Below are 23,370 nucleotides of genomic sequence, written 5' to 3'. Positions count from 1 at the left end.
ATTGGGGCAATCTCGAACATGTGTGTGGTAACTTGAACAATCTGATAAAAACTTTCGATCAATGGGAAAACTGAATCGGAATACTCAAATTGAATACATTTAAAAAAAATAAAAAATTGTATGGTGTGTGGCCCCCTTTACTGGTAATTGGGTTTCCAAGTGAGTATATACTCTGCACAGTGCTGTGAAAAATGTTGGTGCTATTTAAATACTAAATATTATATATTATATTTAATACATTATTGTTATTAAAAGACGCAGTAGTAGTATTAGTAGTACTCATAGAAGTATTAGCAGTAGTAGTAGGAGTAAAAGACAAAGTTGTAGTAACTCTGTCAAAGTGTACATTAAATAATGTGTAGTATGATGAGGTAAACATGTTTATAAGTACCGACCCTACTTAGAACTTTGCTAGTGCTACCCTTTTTTGATGTACGAGTTAATAACTCAGTGCTATACATTCCAGTCTCTCTGAAGTCGGATATAGTCAGAAGGCAGGGCAGCTGTCCTTGATAACTGATATGTGTTCCTAAAACGTGTGTTTGAGCATAAAAACATTCCCGACAATGGGAAATGGATAAGCAGTTCAATAGGTTCATGACTCTGTATGGGAGCTGATCAATATAAATAGCAGCAGCAAATGCCAGTGAGGCAGTTCAGCCTTTAAACGTAGACATCTACTAAGATGATATACTTAAGAACGGCAAAAAACATAGAGTTTTGGGTCCAGCTAGATCAGGCGTTAGGAACCTATTTGGCTGAGAGAGCCATAAACGCCACATATTTTAAAATGTATTTCAGTGAGAGCCATACAATATGTTTCAAACTGGGACAGTATGTATGCACAGCAGAGGTCTCACATCCCTGTTGCCATGGTGATGTGTATACAGTTGATCCGCTGGGCAGCAGAAGTGTCAGACACGTCTTCAGCTTCTCTTGGGTTTCCGAAACATCAGCAATTTACCCGAGAGCCAGACAGGAGAAATGCCGACTAACAGCTTGTACAATTAGCTAACTGACTTAGGGGTTGATTCACTTTGTAGGACGAGATCCCCACACTATCGCCACAGCTATTTTTATTATATATTTTACTATAATACATACTAAAACAAGGCTACCAGCAGTAGGCATAGTTTATTCTATTTTTATCTTTTTTTGAAGATATTGAATGTGTTACGTTTTCAGTCCTGTTACGCTGCTTGCATCCAATGTGTCAAAATCAATAGAAGAGACGTAGTGGCAAAATACAGGAACACACTCTCACATTTCCCTGCAGTGCAATTCACAGAACAGGTTTAACTCTTTTATACCATAAAGTACTACTATGATATCTGTGCTCTCTATCGTAGCCCATAACTAACATGTCTCCATAATATCATCAGCACCAAAAAGAATGTTGTGCGTGTGCTTAAAGTGGTCTGAAAGTCAGCATTTCTACTTTGCTTTAAAAGATTCCTCACAGCTTTGGCCCAATAGGCTGCCTGTCAAGTGACAAGCAGCCTTTTGGCCAATCAAAGTGCAGGGATCTTGTCCTGCAAAGTCACTGGACCTGACAGGACACAGGGTGGGACAATTGGAGCGGCCGTTAGTTTTGGAGGAAGCGCAAGTAAGTTAGTAGTGCATGCTACAGACAATTTTGATTGCTCGCCACACTAAGCTGCCCTTTTGAGTAGTGTAGCTTAGTGAATCAACCCCTTACTGATCTGTCTGTGAGCCAGATGTAGCCATCAAAAGAACTACATCTGGCTCCCGAGCCATAGGTTCCCTACCCCTGAGCTAGGTGATTTCTTGTCCTGTAGGCTCCTAGCCCAATGCTCATTTCTGGAACCAATGAAGTAAAACTTTATGGAATTGTGTGAAATGATAAAGCTTTCCGTTCAAGGCTGAATCCAAGTATGCCTAACACAACCACAAACTTACTAGCCAACATGGACCAATCATGCTGTAGTCTTTTCCCTGAACATACATCATTCAAAGTCCATCACTAGGTCACACACATCCTTACAGTCGCACACATATTCAGATTGTTGTCTAGTACCCATGGTCATGGCTGGCTTTATACTTTTACTGCCCCTAGGTCAAGTATGTTGTGGCTCCCCTTCCATGAGCAGCAGTGCCCATCTCATGCCATGGGCAGCTCCCTCTTCCATGTGTAACATTCATGTATACATCCCCTCTCTTTCATATACAGCTCTTTTGAGTATCAGATTCCCTTGGTCATGTGTTGCTCACCATTTGCAGCTTTCTCTTCCATATGCAGCAACTACTATTTCCTTTCCAGGTACGCCTTTGGGCTGCTGCTGCCCCAGGCTCGGGCCTCTGTGGCCTTTCCAGAAATCCAACCCTGATCATGGCCCAATTCATAACAGCATGTGTGCATGAAACACTTAATTGATGGGAAGCAAATATAGACATAAACAACTGTGTCTGATTTACAGCTTTTCCGGATCTGGAATCCAGCTGTTTAATGTGCCTCTCGAAACACAGCTTGTTTTTCTCGGTATTAACAGGCCATTATTGTGAGTTACATCCATATTTTGCCCGCACATTTATTTAAAGTTAAGATGGAGAAGTTTAGAAAATGGACTGTTAATGTCACAACGACATATGTTTCTCAAAGCTTTACAGTGACACATTTTTTCTGAAGTATATTGGTACAGCTTGCAGACATTCTCAAGTGTCTTCAACAAATGTTGATGCTAATAATGGTATTTGGCTGGGAACACAGATATAAGCACAGTTACAATCTGTCAGTCATTTAAAGAGGAAATTAGCTATAAAGATATCAAATCATTCCTCTGTTATTTTCTCAGGCAGATATATGTATATATGTATGTCTTATCAGAGGATTTATATTTCTGCCACAGCTCATTTCATAGCCAACGCTGTGGTGTTCCGGACACTGAAGATGAATTTTGACGCGCCTGATAATGGGAAGGTGGCTCACTGCACTTCCTTATGCAGAGTCCCAAGCATGAATGAGAGGTTGCTCACCCAGTTCCACTGACGAGATCTCCTTTCAGCTAGGGGTACCTCCTGCTACCTAATACTTGGCGGCACCTCTAGCTACTTAATATTGAGGGTACCTCTGGCTACCTACTACTAAGGGGCACCTGTGGCTACTTACGTTGGGTAGGGGAGATGTAAAAGCTGGGCCAGCCAGCATGTTTAAAGCACGGTTCAGCGAGGGTTTGTGGGTTCGTGTAGAGCGAAACCTAGGGTGCTGGAACATCTGTACCTATAGCCTCTTGTTATGTTAATCGGGGCCTGCATTTTTATATAATTTTGTTTTTCGATGGCTTTGGGCTTTTCTAAAGCCTTGTTCTCTATCCCAGGGTAAGAGTTCGGAGCTGAGTACTGTGCTGTTCCAGCTTAGAGGCTAGTACAGTTCCAATTGAGTTCCCGAGTGGGGCAACACAATGTGAAGGTGTATACACCTTAAAGAGAACCCGAGGTGGGTTTGAAGAATATTATCTGCATACAGAGGCTGGATCTGCCTATACAGCCCAGCCTCTGTTGCTATCCCAAACCCCCCTAAGATCCCCCTGCACTCTGCAATCCCTCATAAATCACAGCCACGCTGCTGACAAACAGCTTGTCAGAGCTGGCTGTGTTTATCTCTATAGTGTCAGTCTGCTGCTCTCCCCGCCTCCTGCAGAACTCCAGTCCCCGCCTGCATCCCTTCCCTCCCTGCTGATTGGAGGGAAGGGACGGGGGCAGGGACCGGAGCTATGAAGGAGGCGGGGGAGCAGCTGAGACTGACACTACAGATGTAAACACAGCCTCACAACACGGCTGTGATTTATGAGGGATTGCAGAGTGCAGGGGGACCTTAGTGGGGTTTGGGATAGCAACAGAGGCTGGGCTGTATAGGCAGATCCCGCCTCTGTATGGGAGCAATGATCACATGTCTCTGGATCTGAAACGCATTGGCAATTTTGGGGGGTCTGTATTGCCCGTGCTTTGAATTGTCTTCAATAAAGAAATAATTTGCTTTATGGACGAGTGCAGAATTCACCTACACATGGTTCTTACAACGAGTCAGCTCCACAGGTCTGCACCACTGTCAAGCTCATCTGGCTATCAGGCCATAGTGCTCGAGTGGCTTTCCTCTTTTCCTACATTATAGGTAATTGCAGGCACATTGTGGTACCTTTTAAGGACCGGGCTATGTTTGCCTGATCTGTGCTGCGTGGGCTCTCCAGCCCACAGCACAGATCAGGAATCAGCCAGGGCGATCAGACTTCCCCCCTTTTTTCTGTCCTGCTGTCCTGCTGGGGGGGGTCTGATCGCCGCCGGCTGTATTTGTTTAGCAGGGGGGCTCTTCAAAGCCCCCCTCCGTAGCGTTTTCCGCCCTCTCTGCCCTTACCTCCCTCTCCCTCATTCAATGGGCTGCGCAGGACGGATATCCGTCCTGCGCCGCCTAGGATAGGCTTCAGTCTATCAGATGCTGGTGATGCCCGGCCAATCAGAGGCCGGGGATCGCCGATCTCCTTTACGGCGCTGCTGCGAAGTAAACAGCGGGGATTTCTTCCCCGCGTGTTTACATTTCGCCTGCGAGCCGCGATCGGCGGCTCGCAGACTGTTCGCGGAGACACCCTCCGTGAACTGACATGGAAAGACCGCTCGAACGAGCGGCCGTTTCCATGTAAATCCACTTAAGACCTGCCGACGCCTATCGGCGTTAGGTGGTCGTTAACTGGCAAAGTGGTTGTTTATAAATGTTGAACAACCTTTAGTAGTGCAAATGAAGGTCAAACAGCACAACCCAAACTGTGAGACCGTCATATACAGCTGCCCAGAATCCCCCCTTAGACCAGGGCCGGTGTAGTGTCTGGGGCCAGGCTCAAGTTGAGACACCAGAATATCTGCAGGTATCCTGCAGCTCACAGCACTGTCCCTTTCTTTCCCTGCTACAGTTGACTTTGGATGTAGCAGCAGTGTGTGTACAGAGCATGGAGCAGCAGCATGTGTACGGAGCATGGAGCAGCAGTGTGTGTACAGAGCATGGAGCAGTAGTGTGTGTACAGAGCATGGAATAGCAGTGTGTGTACAGAGAATGGGGCAGCAGTTTGTGTACAGAGCATGGAGCAGCAGGGTGCGTACAGAGCATGGGGCAGCACCATGTGTACAGAGCATGGAGCAGCTATGGGGAACTTAACAGAGCACAGAGCCAGGTATGAGTACAGCCCTGTGCCCCTGCTGTGTGAATGCTTCACTTTCCCCTTCATTAGCAATGTTGGCTGTCCTCATTCTTATCTGTATTCAAACTGCTCCTGATTAATCCTGTTGTCAATTGGGAGCAGATCGGACAAGTCGGAAATAATAGTCAGATCCTGACAGTGTGACGGGAAATTGCACTGTATGTACACAGCATGATGTCCTACCATATTATATTACTTTACTGTATTGTGCATGGCTGTGGGCTGGGGCAGAACTAGACTTAATAGCTTCCCCCCCCCCTGCAAAAATGATAGCATAGGGCCCCCTTGGTCCCTGAACCCCATGAGGGTCATGTGATTGGGAGCCAGCGAATGGCAGCAGAGAGTGTACTGCTGTGAAGCAGCATCTAGAAGCAGGGAAAAATGAAAGACTCTCGAGCTACTTGCTACTCTGCATGGCAGGAGGAGGTGGCAGGTGTGATTGCTACGCCCATGGCTGTGGGAGACCTTTCAGGAACCACCGCCCTCCCCTCCTTGGTTTTGCCCTTGCACCAAGCAGTACTAACGGCTGAAATTCTGTCAAACATAATTTGGACAGTGTCTGTAGACCACAGAGACATTAGAACAAAAACATTAACAATGAACCTTGAGTAAGATTTGGTATATGAGCCCCTTCCAGTGACATGACATATTCATGCTCTCCCCTAAGCAGCCAGTCACATGACTTCCTGTACCTTCTGACACTTAACAAGTCACGAATCTTGTTAATATAATCCAAGTTAACCGGGTGAGGACCATTGGCAGGTCTCAAGTAGGCTTGTGTTTGATACCTTCCCCATAAGGTGTACTCTGTCCCCCCAGCTAACGTCGCTCCGCTTTCCTCGGCAATGAATTGAAAGCGCTAATGAGTCTCTGGTGGCTTGTTATTTCCCAGTCTGAATCCCCGGCTATGCTTATGACTTCATTATCCATGTGTATGGGTATTATACATTTAAAGAATGGGCTATACGTTTTATCCTGAGATCAGAAATCCCGGGCAGCACAGGCTGTGTCCTTTCTGTACTTGAATCTCCCAAGTTTGATCATCAGAGATGTTTCTGCTTGAGTGGAGACCTGTGTGGACTCGTTCATTGTATTCGTACTTCTATGTGACCGGTTTGATAATTTGCTGTGCTATGGCTGTGTAAGCACTTGTAATTTAGTGTTTCTTGAAGATATTACACAGTGTGACATCTGAGTGCTATGTAAGAGGAGTGAGGCCAGCACAAACATACAGTATTTTACTGTACCGGTGATACATTGTGAAGATTGCACAATTGATTGTGCATAGTGAGGGTAATTTATTAACACAAGTACAAAAAAAAAGAACTAGCCAAACTGGAACTGATGCCCAAAGCAACCAATCAGAATCCTTTTTTTTTATTTAATGACTGAAATTTTCATTTCAAGTATTTAGCATTTTCTACCAGAGTTTCATTTTAGCACTTAAAAAGTGCTAAATAAACTGATGACAAAAACAATTTTATCCATCCTCCTTCTACTAAAATGACTTTTGGATATCACGCTGCTTTATGTTATGTTTAAAAACTTAAAAAAGTAGATTTAATGTTTCAAGGACACAGTCTGACCCGTGTCGCAGTGAGCTAAAATATGTGTACGATTGACCTTTTTTAATCCAACCCCTGCGCTCAGAAGCCCAGTTCTCTGCCAGGCAAGTGTTTTATGGCGGTGATTCCTTATCAGTGAGGAGCGCTGTAGTCCACATAGGTCTAGGTTGGAGAGAAACTCAGTCAGTTGCATAGTTGTATATTAACTCATTCAGGCAGAGAAAGAAGAAAAGCAACACAGCATAGGTATCTGTATGCTTGCCACTGTACATAAACTTGTCTATCTCATCATATCAAATCTCACTTCAGGATCCCTTTAAGTATAAGTATGACTCTAAGATGCTGCTTCATTGACATAGGTAGTAGAACCATAGAACCATAGTCATGTTGTCACACGGGCCTGACCAAAAATCAGGTATTAAAAACATTCTACTTTTCAGTATAGATAAGTGTCCTCACATATCTGTGATCTATAGTCAAGCCTGATCATTGTCTCCTAGGTATGGTCTTCCATTCTTATCTGCACACAGGAAGCAGGAGGAGCATTTAGAATGTATATGAGAATAGAACAGATCAGTGATTTGCCCTTATTTTCTTATTCTCTATACTTTCACAAAGAGATGCAGAAATAATAGAGCTGGACTAACCCAGAAGTCATGAAAACAACTCAAAGGATAAGCAAGGCGACAAAAGAAATGTAGTTTTACTTACCAAGGGCTTCCTCCAGGCCCTAGAAGTCATTTGTGTCCCGCACCACAGCTCAGGTCTTCTCAAGGGTCCTGCTGGCAGCCTCTAAGGATTGCTGACCCCCAATGGGTCAGTGTCTTCTGCACATAAACAGCCCTGCACCCACCTCACGTAAGAACATGCCCACATCACCGGGAGAATACCGCGCTGGTGCAGTTTGCTACCTATGACGTGGGCGCTTTCACATGCTGCCACTTGCACGTACCCCATGCATGCAGATGCCAGCCCATCGGAGGTCGTCGATCCTTAGAGGCCACTAGCTGGACCCCAGAGAAGAGCTACGGCGAGGGACACAAATGACTTCTAGGGGCTGGAAGAAGCCCCTGATAAATAAAACTACATTTCTTTTGTACCCTCACTTATCCTTTTTTTAAGAAATTATTTTTTTTCGCTAAGTATGAAGCTTATGCTTAAAACATTATTCAGTAGCAATTAATTCAGCACATTCATCTTTAGAAAACTGTTGTTTTGGTAAAACCTAAATCCAGCGCCTAGCCTGCCTCTTATTTAAACTATTTCATGTTTGCTGTCAGCCGAGTCAACACTCTGCAGATTGTATTGGCAGAAGCTGACAGGTTGAGCGGCGCGTCGGACTATCTCAAGCCTAGATTTACGCAGGCGGGTGAAAAGTTACGAAACAACTCTCTTACTGCGATGGGAGATTACTAATTAAGGCAATTTGCATTGCTTTAGTTGTCATTCCATTTTTTAAGCAGCTTAGAAGAAAGCATCAGGTAGTAGACTGCGGCTTTAACGCGAGAGACACGCTGAGCGGTCACGCTAAAAATGTTAACCAAGCGGCTGTTCGGAATTACGTTTTCCTTTTAAAGTTTTACATTTGCTGCACGACGCCATTTGGTTTAAATCTCTCAAAGTTGTTGCTGACTTTAAAGGAAAAAGGAAAAAAAAGTAAAGTGTCTTGTAGGGTAATAAATGGCTAAATCGAGATTTTAGGCAAAATTGCCTCAATGTGTTTCCAGTTTACACTTCATGGCCCGGAGTCATGAAAGTGTCTCTTGAATATTTTCCGCCGAGTAATATGCACGGTAATGTTAGTGTTGGGATAAATAACCGGTGCTGAGCATAGCTCATTTTATGGAGTAGTTACTATTTCCATGCACAAAAAATGTTCTAAAAAAGATTTGAAGGTTTAGTTAGTGCGGAGGCAAAGCCGCCAGACTATTAACCTGGAATGATTTCATAAAGTGGACCTGTCATGACAGAAAGCTCCTGTTGCTGGCTCTTTTTCAAATGTGGTACTTCGCTGGCTGTAATGTTGATCTTATGGATTCTCTACATATTAAGCCTGATTTTCTAAAGACAAAGGATAGCAAATTATGATCCTTTGGCTTTGTTGTAGTACACCACTGTTGCCACAAACTATCAACAGGATTTAATTGCATCCTGTCCAGGTGGTGATAAAGTTCACTGTTGTTGGTTTGCAAATCAGCCAATCAAAGAACATCACAACAGGTGGGAGGGATTTAATAGTGAACTAGTTGGGAGGGCAAAAGGCCCAACTGTCAGATCACAATTAAAGGTGTATATGTTCATTTAATAAAGTATTTGTTAGAAACAACTTTTCTTTATTTTTTTTCAAAGGTTTGAAAAAATAAGAAAACTTTTTGGGGAGACAGGTTAATTCACATTTTAACCATGAATTATCATACTTAAAGGGGCACTACAGCGAAAAACTGTAAAATTTTGAATATGTACAAACATATACATATAAGAAGTACATTTTTTTCCAGAGTAAAAAGAGCCATAAATTACTTTTCTCCTATGTTGCTGTCACTTACAGTAGGTAGTAGAAATCTGACAGAAGTGACAGGTTTTGGACTAGTCCATCTCTTTATAGGGGATTCTCAAGGATATATTTATTTTCAAAAGCACTTAGTGAATGGCAGTTGCTCTGTCCAACTGCCAAAAAACTGGGTAGCGAGCAGCGAAGCCGGCCAGCATCTTTGAGTTTTAGGGTTAGGCATCTTTGCATAAATCCTTTTTAGGGAATATCTTTATAAAGAATAAAAGCCTTGCTGAGAATCCCCTATGAAGAGATGGACTAGTCCAAAACCTGTCACTTATGTCAGATTTCTACTGCCTACTGTAAGTGACAGCAACATAGGAGAAAAGTAATTTATGGCTCATTTTACTCTGGAAAAACGTACTTCTTATTTGTCTGTTTGCACATTGTAACGATTGGGGAATTCTCTCCGTGGTCAGCGCACAGGATGTGCACAGGATGTGCGCTGACACTGCGGAAATCCTCCACAAGCGTATAATTTGAGAGAACCCAGCAAAAGGTGCAACGCACCTGTAGAGGGAAATTCCTGTCGGCAGGTGGAGCTGTGGAGTGCAGAGGAACAGCTCCTCTGTCCTGCCACAGACGCCAGACAGGAATTGTACGAAGGGAAGAAACGCAGGGCAAGATAGCCCTGAAAAAGAGAGATCAAAGCAACAGAGGGTATGTGTGTCCACCAATCTAGTCGCCACCCTGCGACGATGAACACACAACCATGAAGATCAAGTGAGAAGGCAATCGCAAGAGATGGCGATTGCTAACAGCGACACAAGACCGAATAAGCACAGATGAGGAATGTATGTATGTCCACCAATCTAGCCGCCAACCTGCGACGGTGGACACACAACAGAGGAAACCAAGTGAGAACGCAATCGCAAGGGAAGTGATTGCGAATGAGGATGAGCACAGGGACAGAATGTATGTATGTGCACCAATCTAGTCGCCAACCCGCGACGGTGCACACACAACAGCAGAAACAAAATAGGAACGCAATCGCGAGAGAGGCGATTGCCAGAGGTGACACAAGGCTTAGGCAAGACAGGGGACGAGAGTAGCAAAGGCACAGCAAATCATACAATGAGAAGATAAGGAAAATAACAAACGCCAACTAAACGCGAACACCGCACTCATTCGCAACAGCGAACGCGTGTTAAGCACAACAAAGACAAGCACGCCTAACTAACCCCCGCCACCCAAACATGAAACAGAGAACGCGAGCGCTTGCTTAACGGTTACCTCACCGAGGCTACAGCAAACGTTCGTCTCAGACAAGACAGACAGATGAACGGGAAACAGGATAGGAAAGATCCACTGCTCTTTCCGCCAGAGCCAGTGCGATCCAGGTAAAGTAACAGAGCTAGCAGGATCCACTGCTCTTACCGCCAGAGCGAGTGCGATCCAAGTATCGAAACAGGGTGATGAGATAGCTGGTAGCAACCACTGCTCCAGCTATACTCCAAGAAGCAGATCAGAAGGATCCACAGCCGCTACCGCCAGAGGCCAGCGCGATCCGAGCAAGACAAACAGAGGAGATAGCTGGTAGCAACCGCTGCTCCAGCTATACTCCAAGACAGAACGATTTCCTGACGACCACCGTTGGCGACAGGACAATCGCAACAGAGAGGCAATACAGACAAAACAGATAAGCAGGCTAACTGCACTAGAGAAGCTGCCTAGTGCAGTCCCCAGAATAACTCTAACTATAACAATCCAACAGGCAAGGCTGACACTCCAGGAGTGATTTAACAAACCGTTATGACCAGCAAAGCATTGTGGGTGATCCCAACCTTTATACTGCCAGCAGGTAGATGATTTGCATAACCAATGTATGCAAATCCCTCAGCAGCAGAGTAGGTCTGGAACTTGCAAGACAAAGCCAGGTCTCTTATCCAGCCTGTGCAGCCAGCTGAGCGGATCATTACACACATATTTTAAATTTTAAAAATTTTCGCCGTAGTGCCCCTTTAAATGACAGGTCAGAGGATAAAAAAAAATAAGATCTACTTACCATGGGGCTTCCTCCAGCCCCTGGCAGCCTATCTGTCCCTCGGCACAGCTCCTGTGTCCCAGGATCCCCTCCATTGCAGATGCAGCCAACCTCACCAGGTCGGCATCTTCTGCGCCTGTGCGATCACGTGGCTCCACCACTCGCGATCACACTCACGTGGCCAGAAGTACTGCACCTGCACAGAATACTCCCGGCCACAGGAATGTGACCCCGCGCTTGCACAGGCATGAGGTTGGCATCTGCAATGGAGGGGACACCAGGACATCAAAGCTGCAGTGAGGGACAGATAGGCTGCCAAAAACAAACCAAAACAAAACCCTTTAAACAACCCCCACCCCCTTTCCAAAGAAAGAAAAGTTTTTAAAATTAATGTCATCTTTGTAGATGACGTAGGGAAAATGTGAGAGGTCTAGAAGTCCACTTTACAATTTCACAAATTTGTTTCACCATGTAAATATTTTCAGTTAAACAAAGTTAAAAGACAACCGTTTGATGGTTTAAAACATGCCATCACAAACACATTTTTTTTTACTTAAAGAGGAACTCCAGTGAAAATAATGTAATGAAAAGTGCTTTATTTTTACAATAATTATGTATAAATGATTTAGTCAGTGTTTGCCCATTGTAAAATCTTTCCTCTCCCTGATAGACATTCTGACATTTATTACATGGTGACATTTTTACTGTTGGTAGGTGATGTAGCTGCTGCATGCTTTTTTGGCAGTTGGAAACAGCTGTAAACTGCCAGGAGTACCATGGTCCTCAGAATTTTTTGTGGGAGGGGTTTCACCACCATATCAGTCATACAGCGCCCCCTGATGGTCTGTTTGTGAAAATGAATAGATTTCTCATGTGAAAGGGGGTATCAGCTACTGATTGGGATAAAACTCAATTCTTGGTTGGAGTTTCTCTTTAACACCGCTTTTTTACTCTACCCCCTTTGTTTTAAATACCTCCAGCCCTTGGAAGTTCCTAAATTTATTGTCCTTCATCAATTTGTATCACTCTTCATTCATAAGTGCATTTTTCTGTTGTGTTGAATATTTTGTGAGCCCCTTTTCTCTTCTGTGCTGCAGGTTGATCGCCAGTCGCAGTTCATACAAGGATACCGGGTGATGTACCGTCAAACATCAGGTCTGCAGAGTCCGTCCGCCTGGCAGAACCTGGAGGTGAAGGTTCCCGCTGAACGCAGCACTGTGATCGCCAACCTGAAAAAGGGGATTACTTATGAGATTAAAGTCCGACCTTATTTCAATGAGTTTCAGGGCATGGATAGCGAGTCAAAGTCAGCCCGGACAACTGAGGAAGGTAGGAGAGTTGCAAAGCTGCATTCATTTCCCCTCTTAGGCCGTCTCTTACAGAACCTGGAATTGATTGCTGCCCTTTTTTAATACATAAATGGTCAAATCTTTCTGCTGATTACCACAAAATATACTAAACGGATTACTGACGTCTGTAAAGGAATTAGGCCTCAACACTTCCCATTTCATATTAGATTGGTTCCTGTTATCAGTATATTTTAAATATACAGGACGAGGATTTTTGCCTGCAGACTCTTCCGTGGGAGAGTTTGAGGTCAGTGAAGAGAAGAAACATAATTTTCAATATTCTCGCTCAGGGGAACCTTACTTCAGGAAAAGATCAATATTTTTGCTGCATAAATCTTGAGTTTACCAAAAATGTATACTTCAGTTGAAGATGAATTTGGCGGCCTTTTAGTCAATCAGTGGCTTCTTATATCTCTTGAGAACTACCGTCAATGAAATATCCCTGCTAAAGTTCCCGGTTGTGCTCCTCCTAATCTCTCTGAAGTTTGTATTCTGTCTAACTTTGGCTTGTAGCCACTTATTCTGTTTGTTTCTTTATACTATAAAATACCTGGAATCCCAGTACACGGGCCTGAGCACAGGAGACCCCCCCCCCCCTCCAACATACAAAACGCCTGTCTTCGCTGAACTAAAATTAACATCTTCAATGGATTTAAAGGCCAATTCCAGGAAAAATATTGTAGTTTTGGATAGTGCAGTAAAGGATTAGAACATTTTCTTCTTTTATTTCTTTTTTTCTTTTCTCCCCTTTAAATCTTTATTGAAGGGTTCTCTGGCCACCGATCCCTGCCTCTCACTGTTTCCCTGACGTCCACTGCAGCATGCCAGGCTCTGCTGGCACCTTCGCTCCTGGTCATTTAGCACCACCCGTGGGACTAGTGTCACTGCCTTTAAATGCCATCCTCTTCTCATTCTAACACTGGGTGGACCAATGATAATAATGAGGATCATTGTGATTCTCATTGGTCCAATAAGAAGCAGGATGATTCCTTATTTGTCAAATAGGTAGACTATTGGGGAGCCATGGCGGGAGCTTAAAAGATGCTTTTTATGGGGCTCCAGCATTAGACGGAGATGAGGACGGCATCAGTGGTGGTAACATTGGGTCCTGCAGGTGACATAGAGTGACCAGGAACAACCGTGCCAGCAGAGCCTGGCATGCTGCGGTGGACATGAAGTGAGTGGCGGCGTGTAGAGCTGTTCTTCTAGGGATGGACGTGGGGTGACAACAACAGGTAACATCACTCAGGTGAAGCCAGCAATTAAATTTGATGGTAAATCGAGAGCGCTTTGAGGGGATAAGAAGCTTGCATGCTTTCAGTTTCTTATCACCTCAAATTGCTTATGGCCCCTGGATTCTTAACTTCCACAGTAAGAAAAAAGAAAAGAAAGAACATAGCTTAGTTCTATTTAGGATTGGGACTGTACATACACATGCTTAGCTCATCCCATGTCACTTCAAGTACCCTTTAAGCTAAAAACAGTCAACTCCTCCTAATAGCCTGCCTGTATACCTACATCCATAGAGCCTTCCTAGCATAGTTATTTGGGTTGAAAAAAGACATACGTCCATCGAGTTCAACATATATCTGCTACCCATATATGACAAGAACATTCTAATCTTTATGAGCTGCTTAATATTTTTGTTCTCAAAGGAATGAGGTCAGAGCCAGTTCTAGCTACAATGGGACCTTGGGGCAAAAGTAACCTGGGGGGGGCACTGACACCCCCTTTCCAACCAAATCACGCCCAGGGCCCCGGCTACCAGGCCCGATCCAACTAACCTCCCCTCCCATCACACAATATCATTAGGTGCCCAACATGTGTTCCCAACAAAGCATTTTTGGGGTTCCCGTTATTCACCTCTTTCCTTTTTTATACAGAGTGAATACACAGCGTCACCACTCTCATGGGTCACCATAGCTGGAGGGGAGGAGGGCACGTTGGGTTGCCCCCCACAAGCTCTGGGGCCCTGGGGCAATTGCCCCCTTTGCCTCTATGAAGCCACCAGCCCTGCATGAGGTCATTTTCTATTGCAAAACTCCCTTTTTTATCATAGTGGTATACTTATCTTACTTTCTTACAAAACTTCCATTAAATGCAATCTGGAAGGACATGTGTCTTCTTTCTTTATATCTGTGGATGGCTCAAGAAAGTGACATTTTCATTTATTGCCTCGTTGTAGAACAAGTCCGTTGGTAATTTCATACATTAAAGAGCACTTTAAGTGCCACCAGACTTGCAGCATTGAGCAAAATTTTTATGGCTCTTTTTGCCCAGAGATATGTGAAAGTCACAATTCTCGATCTGTTGCACAGATTAATATAACCTTCAGCGGCACTAGCTACTGCCATAGCTTTCTGGCTTATGTGATAAATAATTTTATCATCTGTCAAATGTCATCAAACAGCGAAGGTAATCGGTGTCGAACCGCTCCAGCTTCAGAGTGATTTCACAGTTTACAAAGTTTGACAAATTTGCACTCTAGTCAGCTGGCGATAAAATATTGGATATAATGGCGCAAGTATGTTTTATTTACTTTGCCCTTGACATCAATTTCAGCATTTTCAAGGTCTCATTTCTTAATGTAGGACGCAGTATGTAGCTTGCTGGAAGTACAGTTTTAGATGAAATATTGTGAGAAGTTCGGTCAGAACAAGATTAAAGTTAAACTTAAAGCAAATTTTAAAAGTCAAAATTGAATCTCTTTACATAGTTGAGAAAAAGTATAAATCTCTCTCCAAGTTGAAGTTTAAACATAGTATCTGATAGCCTTTGTGTCAAATGAGGATTTCCATACTTAAATTCTCATCACATAATGTAAAGCAGCGGAGGGAGTCAGCTTCTGGCTTTGTGTGGGTGTGGCTTCTGCAGCTGCTGGATTGCATCATCTTTCCTCTGTTCAGGCTACATAGGTGAATCGTGCAGTGACCAATCTTTGGGCTATGTTTAGGCTATTCACCAGCTACTTTAAACCTGAGGGAAGCAGTCTGAACACGTCAGAAATCGGATTAGAACTGATCTGTTACATGAATCGCAACTACTCAAACAATTTATATTTTGGGAGTCTGGAGTACCTGTTGTACTTTCAGTGGGGGATAAAAAAACAAACAGGAGAGAACCAGGAGCCCCTTCTGATGTAGTATGTAAATTACCGCAAAAAGTTGAGAAAATAAATAGGGTACTCACAAAACCGGATTGCAGAACAGCAACCACGTATTTTCACTTTAAGTTAGTGTCACCTTCAGGGTTGACTTGCTTCAGTGTGATTTGATCACACTCCAAAAAATGACAGTAGATGGGAAAATGTAAAAACAGACAATGGCCCAAACTAAAAAATGACCTTCATGTGGGGTTCTGAGAGTAATACTGGGAGGGGGCAGCCCCAAAGGGTGTATAAAATAATTTAAAACCATTAAAAAAGGCAAGATAAAATTGCCCCAAGACAAGGACTAATCCAAGAAGCAAAAATAATATATTCAAAAACACCGGACAACGCGTTTTGCCGTCATCCACCAGCTTCCTCAGGTCAATAAAACACTGTCTCAAGCTCTGGGTCAACTCACTCTTACCTTGACACTGTTTAATAGACCTAAGGAAGCAGGTGGATGGCCTGCAAAACACGTTGTCCAGTGTCTTGGGGTACGTTTTTCTTCGCTTTTAAAGTGTAGTGTATTTGGGTAGTGATCACAAGCATGCCTTATTGAGTCATTAATGACACATGTATGTTTAGCTTTATGTATCTAAACTCCAAAGTGCATTGTAGTTATATTTTTGATGATGGGCAGTTTTGGAATGACTTATCACATTTATAACTGCTGGCATCCTTTCTTTATGTCTGTAATCTGATTCACATTTCTGGGCTCTGTTATCTAGGTATCAAGTCTAATCAGTGATCTGTCTGCAAACCAAAGGCACATGGCTGCCAGAGTTCTCTACCAGGCTGGAGGGTGCAGCTATTGAATGATAGTTTAGACATTTATCCAAGGCACAAAAAAATACAGACATCCCCTTATTTCTGGGCCTGTTACATGTAGAAAAAGCATGTTACTCTAATGTTGCAGCTGTTAGTAATGATGAATGTGTGGCTCGCATTGAAGAGGGCCTATCATCACCTAGATTCCAAGTCTGCTTACATAAATTGCTATCACAATATGCACTATCAATATTCCATTGTCACGTACAGTACAGTTGGGTCAGATTTACTAAGGCTTCTCCAAAAATCTATAAACATCTGAACTGGATTAATTAAAACATGTCTGCTATTAAGTGGTCAAACTTTGACATCCTCACCTGGGTCAAATCAAATCATAGCCAAGCTTTCTGAAGAATTTTATGAGTGGTTGTGGGATCACAGCTGCATGCAGCATCCATAACTAGTGTTGGTGTCCTAATTGAAATTCAGGTGGATCCACATCCAAACAGTCTCCTCTGTAGAAGTTCTGATCTGCTGAATTTGAGTTTGCTATTCGCCACCGCAGGTATAACACACATTCACAAAGGTACAAGGCAAGGTAAACAATAATTGTAACACAGGACCCAGCAATGCAGCAATAGCATAATCGGATTGCTAGCCTATCACAGGCAAGGTGATCAAGCAGGAAGAGCTTTTTTTGTCGACCTCTACCAATAAGAGCAGAATTAAAAGTTCCACCATAGCTGAATGGTAATTGATCAATCTTGTGCTATTCTGATGAACTGCAGACTGATTGCAGATGGATAAGACACTCTTTGAAAATGCATGCAACACTCTGTAGATGCACACATGCAGGGATGTCAGAACTGCATGGTGGCAGCTCAGCTGTAAGGGCTATTGCACACCAAAAATCGCTAGCATAATCGCAAACGCTAAGGGCCCGTTCACACTTGCAGTCGCAGATTTGCGGGAGTGATTTTCCCGCGATTAGCGCGGAAAAATCACTGGACACTGCGGCAGGTTTTGGAACGATCGCGATTAGCATGCAGCGCGTGAGAACACTGCCACTAGCTACATTGTGTAGCGGTTCTTGCAGAACCGCTAGCGGTTTGCCGTGAGCGGGAATCGCGCGATTCCCGCTCAGGTGAGAATGGGCCCTAAGCGTTTTTGAAGTGATTTTTATAAGCGATACCAGACATGTGCCTAAAGATTTTCTATTTATGCCTAGCGATTTTTAGAGCATTTTGGTTTAGCGATTTTATACTTTTTGTACACTTTGAACTGGAAGTGAACAGCTTTTGTTCAGTACGATTTGTTTGTTTAGAGCGATTTTCCACTGTTCCTATACTCTACATTGAGGCGCAATTGCCTCCAAAATGCTGCAGGACCCATGTTTGCGTTTGGGGAAAAATCACATCGTTCTGGCATAATCAATCCCATTCAAAACATTATCCAAGGGCTTTTTGAAGCACTAGCATTTTTAAAAGCTCTCAGCAGCGCTCTTGGTGTGCACCAGCCCTTAGAAACCAAAGATGCCACAGGTGAGATCATGACACTACTAATAGATTTCACAGAAGTCTTTTGCGCACAGTTCATTAAAAATAATATTTTACTCAATGCGTATGAAAACTATGCCTGAGCTCGAGGCTTAAACACCTTGCGTAATTATTTTGTTTATTTGTGTTTGGCCCATAAACTGAAACAAGGCACGTTTGTTTCATCTTCGCAAGTCTCCTCCACCGCCTCCGCCGTGCAGTAAAAGCAGAGCCAGCATTGATTGAGCAGTGTTTCCTTTATGGAGAGAGGCTGTAGCTAAGCTTAGAAAATAGCTCAACACAAATTGTCAGTTTACACTTTCTTTCAAATAAAAATAGCAATCTCTTGAGAGCCGGCAGCCTGCCTCAAATAAAAACCGCGGGGAGCGAGATGAACAAATCAAAGGTAGTTGACACCTTCCAAACAGGGCCAGCTTTCATTGGATTACTTTTTATATGGAATGGTACTTCAAAGCCACCATTCAAAAATTAATTTCTCCATAGTTAGACTTCTTATCGGGAAGACGGCATTTGTCACCGTCCGGCCGGCATCCATCTCCCACCACTTTGGCCTTGCCGAAGTAACAAATGGAATCCACTTTGGTCACCCTAGAAAAAGATGAGCAGCGATTTGGACTCTTGCACATTTGTGGAAGCCAGCTCAGTAGTGAAATAATTGACCTGTCAACTCTCGGGCCCGTTGTCTCCACCAAACCAGCGGCAAGGGAAATGAGAAAATGCTTTAAAAAATGTTGTTTTGCAATGCGGTCTATTTAATAACTGCAGCCTTCCAAGGCAAGTCCTTTAATTTATATTGCCGTTGGAGAGGCAGGATAGATAGAGGCCACTGGAGAAAAATTTCGCCATCTTGTGTGTCTCTTTTGGTGCAGCAGTATATATATTAGAAGCTGGCGCTTGATTTCTGTTGGGTCCTATAAAAGGGATTGTAGATGGGAAAGCTGTGCTACCTCCAGATTTTTATGTTTTTTTACATTGATTAAAGTAGAACTCTAGTTAAATGGTTCATTGCAGAGTGGAAAAAAAGTGTTGATGTTTGAATTTGGGACCATGTGGTTCTGGAACCTAAACAGCCACATTCACCCCTTGGACTGGATGCGTTCCATGTAGCTCTGATACTTCCTTCTCTCAGCTTAGAATCTGGAAGTATCAGAGCTAAATGAAACATCCTGCTGTCCAGTGCTGAAACGGTGCTTAATATGGCTGAACCATGTGGTCCTCAATCTGAACACCAACACTATTGACTTTTTTTTTATCACTCTTGTGATTGAACCATGCCTTCTAAGTTATGTAGCTCGATGTGGCATCATTCTTCAGGAGATGCAGTTCTACAGATCCCTGTACCCATCCCTTTCCATAACAATCACCCATTACCATCACACTCCACTGATTGAATTATGGATGAGCTTTACCTTGTAGATTCGTTTTTTCCCTTAGTTTTCCTGTACATAAGCCTGACTAAAACAGAGAGTGTTTTACATTCTACTTTATTTATCAAAAGACTAGAAATCTAAAATAAAGTTAATGTAATGAGAAATAATATTAGACGTTATAGTTATACTGCACAGTAAAACTTATGAACGCTGACCTTATCCTTGTTATAGAGTACGGTATATTGTTTTCTAGTGTTTGACATGCCCCCATCCTGCAAAGACACCTGGGAGACACCTTGGAAATTCTGTTGGGTGGGATGGCATCAGCAGTGGACCTTAGCTGCAGAAGATAACTGACCCAATTTTGACTGTTATATTATCCACTGAAAATGAATTGCATACAACCTTTGGGGTACCCTCTGGGCCTGACACCACCTTGTATCTTTTATTTAACAAAACAAAAAAAACCTGAACTTGGCAAATATTTTTGTTTTTTAGTTCTCCTCTACCCCACTATCACTGTTCACTGAAAAAATATCACAACTAGGATCTGATTGGCTACTGTGACAAATGGTCACTTCCATATATTAGTTCAAAATGGTCTCTTTATCATGTTGTCAGACAGAACAGATGAGCATTGCCCATGACAAAAAAGTATAGATAAAAGTCAGTTAAAGCTTGAAAAACAAAAGGCAAACCTGACTAGCTGTGGTGGACAATGTTGACAGTCTATCTTTCAGACAGTTTGATAGTAGAGGTTCTACCCACAGCTATGGAGTGGATTAAAACCCAACTTCCCCAAAAACAAATATGTCAGGTCTGGGTGATAACTTGTGGGTTGACAGATCTGCCAGCTTCACAAAGAAATATGAAGAAGCAGTAGTAATATGTCCCTAACCCAAACCCTTGCTGTTAAGTGCTGTGATCACTGCAAGGAAATAATGTTGTTAAAGAAAAATTCTACTTTTGCTTGAAATTTGCAATAATTGCGTTAAAATTGCCATATATGCATAGGTAGCAAGTAGAGGTGGGCGAACAGTTTGGCTGTGTTAGCCGAACTGTTCGGGCTGCCCAATCTGTCATTTATCTATGCCTCTTACTACTTCCGGGTCACTTTCTCTCATGACGTCACGCATATGCGCAGAAAGTGCCGGGCAGCGCAGACGTACTACTCCGGGTCATTGCGACCCGGAAGTAGTAAGAGGCATAGATAAATGACAGATTGGGCAGCCCGAACAGTTCGGCTAACACAGCCAAACTGTTCGCCCATCTCTAGTAGCAGGCAACCATTTTTTAATAACCAAGATGAAGTGGGATCCTCCCTCTGTTAACATATAATTACACCAAAAGTTTAAAGATTGGGAAATTAAATAGCGCTAAAACACTGGATTGCTTGTCAAAAAAGCATTGCATTTAATTCTTGTACAAATTTTCAGATTCATACAGATCAAGGATTCAACTGCAACATGCAGAGTCCCAAATAATGGTCTGACACGTGTTTTGCGCTAGACCACTGCTTCCTCAGTGGCCCACAAAATAACATATAAATAACAAAATAACATATACAGTCAGTTAAAGAATAAAAGCTTCCCTTGTGTCTGTGATGCTGTCCACTATGACATTTATGCCGAGAGCATCTCTCCTCACTGGTGTGAGATGCAGTTACAACAATTTTATTGGTACTTACAACAGTTTTGTAGTGCAGTGCAACCCTTGTTACCTAAGTAACACTTGAGTTACCAAGGTAATTGCTCAGACACACGGTATAGAACAAATTAATATTTTTTTATCTAAACTAATACTGGTTCCAATAGACAGGTTTCTGCTTCATAGAAGATTGAAAGGATTCACTTTTCAGGCTTTGTCCATTTTTAGACACTTGCCGGGGACGAGGCTGGACTTCAGCACTTGACAAAGGCCCACGTGCCGAAATGTTGTTTGTACCTATGCTGTGCTGTGATACAATAAAGAATTGAGCTTTTATAGCTTTTCAATCTAGGCGAAGACCCGGTCATTTTCTAATTTGAACACGTTTGTCTGCACCCCCTCTGAGCCCAGGTGCTGACTGGTTGACCCCCTGGTGGTTTAACTGTTGTGAGCAGTTAAGCGTTTGGACAACCTATCTCGATTGACTTCAGAACCTGCCATGGATGAATCTCCACGTGTTGCTACTCCAAGGTTTAGGATGCGATCAGCTGATGCCCTCCATTCATCTCTGTGGAGTGAATGTGAATCTCCACACTCGCCCAATTATAATCTGAGATTGAGATGAGCAAAATAGACTCCTGCACTACGCCACATTGGGCTGGATTCTAAGGCTAGTTTATTTAGTAAGAGGAATGTCCATTTTAGAGTTACCAATGTACAGTTTAGGTTTTAGAATTCTTTATATTGTGGAATAGGCTATCAAAAGAGGCAAGCACACAGTTTATCGCTGGGTTATTTTTTGTATGTCAGCCGTGCAGGTGTGTAATTAAATGACTTGTAATCACTTCAGGCTTCTAGAATAAGAGTGAGATCCTCACAGTGATGATACTTGAGTTGAAAATACAAGTTTGATGAGAGAGGAAGGCTGAAGAAGCATGCACAAAAGCCAAACTTCTAAGCCTATCAGCAGCCTAGTGTCAAGTTGGCACAAAGTACTAAAGAGGACCTGTATGGAAGCAAAATATCTGCTCAAGGAAATGCCAGGCTGCCATTTCCCAATGCGTACTGTACACTTTTTCAAGGACAATGAAGTTAAATTCATTTAGCTTCATAGTAAATGACCTTACCGTCCAGTACTGGTAATCCCTAGATTGGGTCTTCTTCTTCATTCTTCACCTAAATCCATTCCTAAGTCAGAACACTGTGCCCTCACTGTCCCTTGTACCTCCACTGTGCCTTTAGCACCACCATCTGTGTCACCTATGTTTCCCTGTGCCTCCAGTGTCCCCCTCTGTGCCACCTCTGCCTCCACTGTGTCCCTCTCTTTGATATTACAATAAGAACATTGCCCTACAAACAATTTGCACTGCAATTAAAATGCTGCATATGTGTCACATGATAACTACACAGACAAAGGAAGCCATGGTCATCCTAGTAGGTTTTAAATAAGAGTAAAGTAGGTGCAGAGTGAAGTGGTCAATTCACATAGAAACAATCATGAACCGTCTGAACTCAAAAAACACACTCACAACAAGCCGTAACTCTTGTAGTAATGAAAACAACTGGGCTGTTATAATGCAGGATCTTAGCTTCCAAAATAGACTGCAGAGATTTTGTGCTGGACCAATTCACCAGCGTTAAGGTTCCCTTCTTAGAATTCATCCTTACTCTAAATCTACCGACTCCAGTCACTCAGGACACAAGCAAAAGGGAGGGGGGGTGGGGTATTTAAAGGGAGTCTGACTGAAGCCAAAATAAAACAAAACAGATACTCACCTAAGGATAGGGAAGGCCCTACGGTCCCCGTGTTTCACCGCTGGCTCCCCCCTTAGCAGTGTCCACCCAATCGGTCATAGACTTCTCTCCCCTGCTGCCCGAGGGTTCAGAAATCTTCAGAAGCCTGCGTGATCCTGAAGACGGGCCACTCCGTACTGTACATGCGCGGGCTCTTGTAGACTTCGGAAGCCTCCTGCAGCAAGAGATTTGAACCAGGTATCCAGCGATGGAACACGGGGACCATGAGATGAACGGGACTGCTCATTAGGACCCACAACCTTCCCTCTCCTCAGGTAAGTATCTGTTTTCTATTTATTTTTTTTAATTTAGGCTTCAGATTCACTTTAAGCTTAATTTTCTATGAAAAGTGAGCACTGTTTACCTTGGTCAGGAAGAAAATGAGCTCGTCGTTTTGGAAACTGTTCATAAACTTTAAAATGTATGAATACACC

The 23,370-nt window shown here is 43.2% G+C and overlaps 1 protein-coding gene across 20 annotated transcripts in view; it reads left to right on the top strand.

Annotated features, from left to right (window-relative positions):
• The window catches only part of ROBO2 (roundabout guidance receptor 2), a 1,374,514-nt gene that overhangs the window by 1,236,910 nt on the left and 114,234 nt on the right, over positions 1–23,370 (top strand). For all 20 annotated transcript variants that reach the window (XM_068270504.1, XM_068270514.1, XM_068270503.1 and 17 more), the window contains one exon: positions 12,402–12,633. In XM_068270504.1, coding sequence (XP_068126605.1) covers positions 12,402–12,633 — 232 coding nt within the window. The remainder of the gene's footprint in view (positions 1–12,401; positions 12,634–23,370) is intronic.

Source organism: Hyperolius riggenbachi, chromosome 2 (assembly GCF_040937935.1).
Source record: "Hyperolius riggenbachi isolate aHypRig1 chromosome 2, aHypRig1.pri, whole genome shotgun sequence".
NCBI classification, from domain to species: domain Eukaryota; kingdom Metazoa; phylum Chordata; class Amphibia; order Anura; family Hyperoliidae; genus Hyperolius; species Hyperolius riggenbachi.
This window is presented reverse-complemented; position numbering and strand designations above follow the sequence as displayed.